This window comes from Protomyctophum bolini (genome assembly GCF_963924005.1).
Source record: "Protomyctophum bolini genome assembly, chromosome: 12".
NCBI classification, from domain to species: domain Eukaryota; kingdom Metazoa; phylum Chordata; class Actinopteri; order Myctophiformes; family Myctophidae; genus Protomyctophum; species Protomyctophum bolini.
In genome coordinates, this window is record NC_137873.1 from 23,284,036 (window position 1) to 23,294,821 (window position 10,786).

The following is a 10,786-nucleotide window of genomic DNA, read 5'->3' on the forward strand; positions in this document are numbered from 1 at the left end:
AAAATATTTTCTTCACAGACAGACGACCGCTCAAATTATTTCTGAATACGTGCAGCTGTATTTTTGGCTCAGAAATCGAATGATTGAACCCATGAATATACGAAGTTAAAACAATGTTTTGTAAATTTGGATAAACAAAGTTAATGGTTTGTTTCCGTTCCTCTTAGTCGTTTAATTATTCCCAAATGAGTGACAGATCGAATTCATTAGTAACGACCCTATTACTCATCCTTCGATGACATTGACTGATGATGACAGTGGTTATGCTTATTCAAAGCTCGACCTAATTGAATTGTCCGTCGCTGCGCGCAGTCAATACATTGCCATAGTTATTTTGTGCGTTAACTGTATGTCGTATCAATATTTTAACTAAATTACGCATGCGTGCTTAAACATGTGGTTTCACGGCGCAAAATAGGCTAATTTGAATATATTACATTAGTCCAATATACCTGTTGCGACTTGCGAGTCTTGCGATCATGCTTGTTTATAGCACGGTAATGACACATTAATTGTTTTTCCTCCAATTTATCTTTGTCTCCAGATGATCAAAGACGCGGTGTAGTCTGTCTAGCCTATTCCACCTGCTCCGTGTTCGTACTTAACGGTCTGGTGCCCTTCAGTTCGTCCGCCCAACAATGATGGCTGAGGGACAGGGATATTTTGGCTCTAACGAGCCATTTAAAAAACTTAACTGGAAGATCGGTGTTATTATACGTCCGATTTACACGTCGTCTACACGTTATAACTTTTTTTAATTCGTTCGTCTAAAGTGGTCATTGATATGTGGACATTCGTTTCTGAGCTATATGTGGGTCTAATTGACTGCATGTTATCTTCTCGCCAATCGTTTTTTGCCGAGTCGAATGCTCAGAAAGCAGAAAAAGATTAATGTCCAAATGTCTCTGACATCCTCATGATTTCAAACAATACTAGGCCTAGTAATAACAGCCTAACAATAGATATGGTAAACGAATGTCCCACGGCGAGGTATAATGTAGGCCAAGCATGGCTATAGCCTTATAGCCTACATTCTGAATAAGGTACTGTGTGCCATGACAAAATAAAACAGCCAAACGCGGTGTAGGCTACAATAGAAAAACTATACCAACCTAACCCCAATTAAGAAACAATTTGTGTAACCTATATCTTGCGAGGTTGGACAAGCTATTGTGACCTACCCATAACCCTGGGCCGTTTGTTTGCAGTTAACCGGGTAGTTAGTTCCCGTTGCGCATCCTATCAGTCCCGGAGGCGAACAGAAGACTGATGGCCTCGTCTGAGCCGACAGCCACCGGCGGGGACCAGGACCCCAACACTGACAATTTACGACCTCTGTCCACAAGTAGGTCCACACACGCACACACGCACACACACACACACACACACACGCACGCACGCACGCACGCACGCACGCACGCACGCACGCACGCACGCACGCACGCACGCACACACACACACACACACACACACACACACACACACACACACACACACACACACACACACACACACACACACACACACACACACACACACACACACACACACACACACACACTCTCTCTCTCTCTCTCCGCCCCTTTCTCTCCTCGACTCTGTCTCTATATCTCCAAGTAAGGCCTAACTCTCCTTTCCCCTCCTTCTCTGTCTGATAAAAACGAGTCTCAACCCGGGCCATTTACTGGGCAGACTCTGTCGTTAATCATTCCGGTTAAAAACAGAGCTATCACAGCTGCCTGCCGCTGTCTAATGGATCAGCGGCGGACCTCCTAGCTGGCTCACATAGCTCCGCTGTAAGCCACTGTAATGGATCAGTGGCGGACCTGCTATAGCTGGCTCACATATAGCTCCGCTGTAAACGAGCAGAAATAATGTGCCGTTAATTCTCCAGATGGGCGATGGTCCGGATCTGGAACGCTGTTTAGGCTATCGATTGTTCAGAAGTGTGGATAGTTAGGCTATACAGAAAACCTATTTGTCGCCCAAATGATCGGTGAAGATGTGATGAGCAAGCCCACATGCAGCCCATAAAATCAGACCTTTATTGAAGGATAGCAAAAATACAACAAATCGTTCTCACATTGATGGATTAATATTGTTTAGTCATTTATTCTGTATAGCACTATAGCCTATATTTTTATTGACAGGTTTCTGAATCGTGATAGGGATATATTTAAGCTACGCTACCGTTCTAAAGGCCTTCACGGTATCTAGTCCCATAGTTGCCAAAGGAAATATTTTGTTGGACATATTGAGTTTATAATATCACAAATATTTAGATTACTTAATTAATTATACTATTACTATCGCCCAAATACAGTCTATTTCACTATACACACACACTTATATTGAATACTTTATTAGCAGTTTGCAAAAACAAGCACAGGAAAGTATAGGCATATAACAGTTCAATTCAATATACAAGATCTGCTAAGCGGATTTTAAAGAAAGCCCATGGCTGGTTTCCATTGGGGTCCTTCGTACACGCAATCACGCCGAACAATAATTGATCATTTCAGCAATTGGGTTTACAGCAATTTGTTATTCGTTTTTGCAGACAAAATGTTATAAGAAAACAGCAAATGATTGCACATTTCTGTAGCATTGTTTATCTTGTACAATTATTATGGTGATAATGATAAAAAATCTATTTTATAATGTTTGAATTCTCAATTAGCAGTATATGCTATTGTATAGGCCTGCCTGCCTATCTCAACAATTGCTTCTGACATTGTTTTGTCTTTGGGAGAAAAAAAACTGGTGTTTTTTGTAACTTGCTTGTGTTGTGCTGTTAGTATTACTGCTGCTCGATGCCATTATCTGTGTCACGCTCCATCTCATGCCTGGCGGCCTGTGCTGTCTCTGTGTCCGTGCACGTCTATGCTGGCCTCCAGCCCCCAGCGACAGCCCGGGGGAGGCTGCCACTGTTCTGTTCTTACGTTTTTCTTAGCCTGACATTGGGTTTTAGATATTTAAATACTACCATAGATTATTTTTCCTCACATTTTCCTGTTGCCTATGTGTTGCTTACTTTGCCGGATGGCTTTGCGCTTGTTCTTTATATTCCATGGACCATGCCGCATGTTCAAATGCAATTTGGGTGTTGTTATTATGTGCGTGCAGGTGTGTGTGTGTGTGTGTGTGTGTGTGTGTGCGCGCGCGCGCGCGTGCGAGCGAGCGCGTGCAGGGGTGAAAGCGATTTTCTTTTTTCTTTTTTTGCTTGCATCAAGCCTTCTAGATTTCCCACCGCAGACATAGCCAGCTCGCTCTAGTCACATATTGTGTTTCACTCAATTAATTTCTGCCCTCCTCCGCGAGCTCATTTCACGGGTGTTAAGCTCAGGCCGGCCTCCTGGCCGGGTGTGTGCCGTGTGCCAGCACGGGATCTGCCGCGCGGGTTTTTAGGCGGCCTATAGGCCTACTGGTAGCCTATTGATTGGACGGCAATCGGCGCCGTCCTTTACGGCCTTTGGAAAATATACACACAACCGGTTAAGAGGATGGTTCTGATTCTGAAGTGCACCATGCCACCGTCGTTTGCATCATTCGTTCCCCCCGCTTAACTGTGCAATAAGATGCTCACCAGCTTTTTTCATTATACAAGGCATATACGCAAATCGATGCATACCGCACCCAAGGCTTTATATTTGAGAAATTCAATCGTTCTCCCCCGACCACATTTCTGTTTTAAGCCTACGACCAAGCGTGGATGCACGGATGCACGCGGAAACTTGGGATGAAGATTTGTGGTAAGTTATGGCCCGCCGTAAACCGTTATGAAATATCACGCCATTCGTGTTCAGCCTACAGATGGTGATATGCCCGCCCATAATAACCATGTCTTTTTAAAATTGAATTTATATGTGAGGTCCCGTGCATGAGGCTATGATGAAGGCTATTATACCAGGGCCATCCATGACTGTCACTCCGCGTTCTCGTCTCTCCAAAAGGTCACTGGCGATTAGCCCCTGGGTCTAGAGTCGTCCCCGCTGTTCATACCACAACCACCCATCAAACACCCCGTGTCCCTTTTATTTAGAATGAAGATTTCCTAGACATGAGGTAGTAGTAGCCTACGCAATCCCCATACGTAAAAACATAAAATACACGGACATAAATCGTAATTTTATTCCAGTCTGAGATTTCTGGCCCTGAATGTCATTTGTTTTTCAGCCGGCAATGTGACGGTATTGACGTCAATATGGTAGCACTGTAGCAGGAAAGAGGGGTTGCGTTGCAGCTATGATACTCCCCCCCCCCCCCCCCTCAGGGAACTCGAGTTGTGTTTTTCGGCCAGTGATGACAAAATAGGCCTACACTCTCATAAGCAGGACTTATGCAAGAGGAAAAAATGACAAAGGTATAAGGTCATGCCTCCTGTATAGAACAATTGATTTATGTATATTTTATGTCAAATTAAGATATAATATAAAATATAAAATATTTTTGATGATGTTGCGAGGAAGAGAAGCTGATGGCTCTTATTGCAGGGTATATGTTACATGGCCTATATACAATTAATACGACGCAAACATTGGGACTTTTATTTTTTACTAGTTTTTTAACAAGCAATAAAAAAAACTATTATAGGTAAAGAAATCCTTCATAGAATGTTACAGAGGTTTGTGTTTTTATATTATGCCTATACTATTTCCCTTAGAATGTTTTTGCCTGTTTGTTAAGCCCATGAGCTATATGTGATATATTTACTGTAGGCTTTATCTAATCGAAAAGAGAAACAATTGGTAACATACTTGGTACAAGGTACACATACCGCCATGCAGGTCTGTGGTCCTCAGTCAGTCCGTTGTTCAGGCGTCATCAGCCGGGGTCAACTGCACGAGAAGAGACTCAGACCAGACGCCATCGGGTTCAACTTGGGTGTTTCTCTCTTCCGCATCACTGGCTTCACATGGGTTTGATGTCACGAGGCGGGGCAGGACATGTTGTTACATGTATGCGCACGTTATTCCCCTTTCATATATTGATTAACCCTGCGTAGCCCCCCATGCACCACTTCACAATGGTTCTACATGGTTGTGTAAAGAGACGACGTCCTCAAAGCATATAGCCTAGCCTCGTTTGCAGAGACCAGAACGTTTTTTAAACGTTTCTTTCAAACATTCCAGATTTTAATTTGATTTTGTGTAAGTAAGGGATAAGGATGTTGAGTAGTATTAACTGTGCGTGTCCCTCCTCCACGTGTGACCCGTCGTGCACGGCTCTAGGGTTCCTGCAGAAGAACAACAGTCTGGAGGAGAAGGGTCTGGCCGCTCAGAAGAACCTCATCTCGTGCAGCGACAACAGTGACAGCAGGGACGCGCGTTTCCGACGCACTGAGACAGACTTCTCCAATCTATATGCCAGGGGTGAGGATCACATTTTTAAACCACTACAGGATCCTAACAGTGTCTTTCTAAAACCTTTTTATGTCAAGGTCCCGGCAAATTAATATGTATTTGGCTTACAATTACAAAACAACCCTGCAGATTTATTTTCTATCTACACCAAAAAATCCAAAACGGCGCTCAAGGGACAGCTCCCCGCACGATATGCTGTGTCGTGTGCTTGTTGATCTGCTATATTTTCAGGCCAACGGGTCAAAGGCAACACCTTGTTGTCAGCGGGGAGCTGTCCTGGTGCTGAAATATATGAACGTGTCATGAGCATTGTGAGCTTATAAATCGGTGTTTGGCGATCAATGTTTTCCCCCAGAATATATAGGCATTCTGTGGTTCAAGACGTTAAGACTTAAGAAGGAGCCTAAACAAATGTTCGTCGTGTAATTGTGGTATATTTATTAAGCAAGCAAGCACATATATATTGTTGTCTCCGAGTCTGAATGCTATACCAAATGTGCCCCTAACATTTCCAAACGCTTCACTTTCGCCCCCTAGACTTACTTCCGGCCAAAAATGGCGAGGAGCCGACCATGCAGTTTCTCTTGGAGCTGACTGACATCCTCACCAACTATGTCAGGAAGACCTTCGACCGCTCCACCAAGGTGCTGGACTTCCACCACCCCCACCAGCTGCTGGAGGGCATGGAGGGCTTCAACCTGGAGCTCTCCGACCAGCCAGAGTCCCTGGAGCAGATCCTGGTGGACTGCCGGGACACGCTCAAATACGGTGTCCGCACAGGTAGGAGAGAGAGAGAGAGAGAGAGAGAGAGAGAGAGAGAGAGATACTCAATACATTTAATTTAGAAGATGCATTGCAAACGGTTTTTGTTTTTAGGGGGGGGGGGGGGGGGGGGGGTCAGTGATCTTAACTCAAACGGTGCTTTTTAATTAAAAACAACATCAGTAATTAACAATTAACCTCCCAAGGCCTTTTCTGAAACACCGTTTAGCAGCCCATATACCTAAGAAGTATATAGCTGGGGATTGTCCATATTTGAACGTGCAAGGACGTGTATTTTTCATTGCGTCCCTTCATCATTTTTTAAGGTCTGGGACTAATCAGCACTACCTAGTCTAGAGTTAAACTGAACGCTACACAAACCATTTAATCAGTCTGCTCCCCTGATAGTCTACAGCCTTATTCCAATGACTGCCTTATCGCCCCCCTGGTAATTCATTTGACATCCTCCTCTGCTTGCCTCGACTTATTAAAGCAAGTGTCGCCTGCGGGGATAGCAGTATGCACGGCTGTTTCAAGCTGTTAGAGCCAACGTCGGCCAAACGCTCCCTTGGGTTTTATATGCTGTAGCAGTCCCGCTATTCTACAACTTAATTCACCGGTCATTTGGACTCATAAATTATGTGCGTGCCTGGCGCCTATATGTAGTTTTGAACACACAGAGTTTTAGAATGCCTGGTTTATATAGCCTGGTCTATAGTCTTATACTATAAGGCCTATTATAGTCCTATACGCCACGCCGAAAAGAGCCTACATCTACAAGCGCACAATTGCATCGCGATATGTTGTGTGCTATTTTCAGGAAAAAGCAAAGCCTTGTCAGAATTTGACATGAACGGGAAGCTGTCCCTGCTGTTGAAATATGAGCTGTCTCTGGTGCTGAAATATGAAGCATGGAAAGAAATCGCTTCTTTCCCCCCCTCCTGCTGTTTATTTGAGTGCAATGTTAATAAATAAATAAATTCTAAGTTAGAAAATATCTATATTATTTATTTATTCGTTTATTTTACAAAATCTTTATTTATAATCAAATTTCAAATACAATATACTATACTAATATACTATTACATTATTTCCATGGCTCAATTTGTTTTATGCCGCTGGCCTATAAAAAAGCTGGCTCTGCGCATGTAGGCTGCCTATAGAATCTAAATGGCTGTCATATTTTCTTGTTAGCAGAATTACCCAGACTCGACAATGCATCTCAGATGTGCAAAACCAAAATGGAGGCAGACCCGTATAAGTGCATAGGATTAGGAACACTGGAGAACACTATAAGAATGCTTTAGCCTGCAGTGAAGTGAAGCCATTAGGCCTATATATGTCCTTTTATATAGCTCTCTCTACACAAAGGACTTCTTTTTGAGTGGTGCAGCCACTCCTATAGGCAGCAATTCTCTGAACTGAATGATTAAACCTAGCTATATATGTTGAAAAATTAAAATATTAATGCATCTGGAAAAGGATCATTTACATCCACTGTGGTTTTGGGGTCTTAAGACTGTACAGACAGACATGAAAGGGACCTGGACAACACACAAGAGAGACCATGAAGACTAGCTGTGTCTATCTGTTTCACCCCACAGGCCACCCACGCTTTTTTAACCAGTTATCTACTGGTCTGGACATCATTGGACTGGCTGGGGAGTGGCTCACATCCACTGCCAACACCAACATGTGAGTCATCCGTTATCATCTTGTATTATGCATGCGCTTTATAAGGCTATACATGACACGTTTCAATAACATGGGGAATGCCTCCATGTGTTGGTTCCATTTACTCTTGGATTTGTGTGATAGTCTGTTACTGCATGATATGTCATGTCACGTCAGTATTGGGATTTCCCATTTGCAGCCTGCTCCAGAACACTTAAACTCCAGCATCGGTATTGTGCGAAAGCTTTCGCTATATGATCGACAAGCTTGTCATAAGCTTGTTGACTTTGTGAGCTTGTTTCCTCACAACAACAGAAAAGTGAAAAGTCACTCCCCTGCATGAGCCCCGAGGGACTCAAACCATATGGGCTTTAAGTGGTAAAAGCGTAACAGAAGAAAGGCTTTTGTTCTATACAGATAATAGGTCAAAAGGGGCTTCAGAGGACAGTTATGTAAATTGTTTGTGTGGGTCCTGTGGAGGCTGTGTATTGAGCTGGTTCTGTAATGTACTGTGTAATATACATGTATGTATCAGACTCTGCACAGACCCCAGCCTCAGGGCATGCTGTCTGCTGTGATTGCGTATTGATCCGAGTTCACAGTTACACGGTGGTCCACTATGATATGAACACTCTGTAACAAAACATATAACACAAACTATCTGTACACATGGTGAAATAACCTAAATGTCGTGGTACAGTACAGTCTGGAAAAGCACGCACGCACGCACGCACACACACACACACACACACACACACACACACACACACACACACACACACACACGCTTGAAATCAGGGAGATGTTGCTTTGAAAACTGTTATGGACTCACATTCTTATTAACATCACGTCATTTTTATATGATGCGAAAACATGTTTTTATGTACACAAGACCGGATAACACACCATGTCAACACTCTATAGCTATTCTACTGTCTTTACTCTTGGAATCATATTTTCAACTGAGGATCAGATCATTGTATAAAACCACAAGCTGGAAGAAAATGCTATGAATCGAGGCACTTAATTTAGCCATTTCTTAAACATTAGGTTAATAAACCCCCTACTGTAGCTCTTTGGGAAACTTGTTCTATGTCATCTCCCATTTGGAAGAATGCCCTGAGAGAGACAAGGGCATTGAACGCACGCACGCACGCACGCACGCACACATACCATCACATAGATTTACATGCGCAGTACACATAAACAGGCACACACACACACACACACACACACAGACACACACACGCACACGCACTTGCACACACACACACACACACACACACACACACACACACACACACACACACACACCTCTTTCGCGCACCAGCTCTGGCTGTCCCAGATAGAGCATGCAGCGATGGTTTCCAGACCATTGACTGCAGGCTCATTGAGAGCTGGTCTTAGCAGATAGGCCAGCTGGGACCCACACTGACACACAATGTCCCCCAGCTGCACAGAGAGCTCTGTCACACTGTGGAAACTGGCTGCAGCATGCTCCCCGTGGAGCGCTCATTCCCACTCCATTGTCCCCATGGATACAGACAGACTCAATGGCCCTTTGAGGCTCCAAGAGCTGGGGGGTGGGTGCAGGGGGTTGATGACACACACACACACACATGCACGCACGCACGCACCTTCAATGCCCTTGATGACGATAATAAGGGCATTTAGGGGCCGTCCCTGGAGATGGGCAGGTGACTGAGGGGTAATCTTCACCCTCAAAAGACCAATGATTGGCTCTGATTGTGATAATGATCTCCATTATTGCCATTATGGCGTGAAATGACTGTCAAAAAGGGAAGGAGAAAAATAAGTATACACAAGGTCGGTCCCTGGATGTATAATGCGTTTTTGTTATATTTGAAGAAAAAAACCTATGTTGCAATATTAATTCTCTGTTGAAGCTGACATTGTGTTCCACATAGCCTGATCCCATCAGTCATAATTGGGCTCTGATCTGTTGAGGAGGAATTATAGTAGATTTGCCTGCATGGTGATATTATGCATGAGCATATTGTCCTGGCCATCTCATATCATAAGTTAAGATGCATGGCACATGCAGGTCAGGATTTATTGTTTAGATAGCAGAGCTTATCTTTGTGTAAGGCTCTCTACCTTTTTTCCACAATAACTATCGAAGAACATACTGTACCACAACCCTGAATGTTTAATGTACTAGCTCATGTATTCAACTGCTATCTTATCATGTGAAGTGTCTCAGACTCATTTGCCTGCACAATTACTAATTGTTACAGAATTACACAACATGGCACAGAAGAATCCTCAGTTTCAATGACACCATTTGCAACTCAGAGTGTGTGCAAATGTGTTAGCTGTATGCTCTGTCTCAGAGTTATGAATGTAACATTCAGCATTTTATTGTATTCTCTTTCTCCGAGCCTCTTCCTCGACCCTCTCTCGCCTTTCTCTTTCTCCCTTTCTTTTACACGTCACTTTTCTCGCCTCTATTATTTTCTCTCGTTACTTTCGTGTCATCTCCTCCTGTACTTCCTTTGTTGGTCTCTGTCACGCTTTGAGCATCCTCTGCCTCCCTCTCGCCCTCTTCCCCAGAGCCTTTCACTTATCCTTTCTCTCTCTGTCTCCATCTCTCTCTCTCTCCACTCTCTCTCAACAGCGGCATTTTCTCCTCATCATCACTGTCCTTGGTCCACCGACTGCCTGACCCTGTCCTACTTAAGCTCAATTTAGACTCGTGGCACTTGTTCGATGCCAGTGTCGCTCGCCGCAAAGAACTGATCTTCGAAACTCACATGGGTTGTTGTCGGCAAGCAACACTATAATGCGAGGGAGTATAAATTAGGTATTATGAGGAAACAAAGAAACACACAGAGAGAGAGAGAGAGAGAGAGAGAGAGAGAGAGAGAGGGAGAGAGCTGTGTTGTTTTAGATGGCAGTGTAGGGTTGCGTTCATGTTGGGAGGGGGTGTTGTGTAACCATGGCCTCATTAAAGTACAGGGCACTTA

At 43.8% G+C, this 10,786-nt stretch overlaps 1 protein-coding gene across 1 annotated transcript in view; it reads left to right on the plus strand.

The window, feature by feature from the left end:
* Window positions 1-1,269: 1,269 nt before the first annotated feature.
* LOC308325143 (glutamate decarboxylase 1-like) overlaps window positions 1,270-10,786 on the plus strand; it is a gene marked incomplete at both ends in the record, with an annotated part of 21,069 nt that continues 11,552 nt past the window's right edge. The window contains 5 exons of the mRNA XM_080777552.1: window positions 1,270-1,345; window positions 3,696-3,752; window positions 5,232-5,372; window positions 5,901-6,143; window positions 7,730-7,820. Coding sequence (XP_080633678.1) covers window positions 1,270-1,345; window positions 3,696-3,752; window positions 5,232-5,372; window positions 5,901-6,143; window positions 7,730-7,820 — 608 coding nt within the window. The remainder of the gene's footprint in view (window positions 1,346-3,695; window positions 3,753-5,231; window positions 5,373-5,900; window positions 6,144-7,729; window positions 7,821-10,786) is intronic.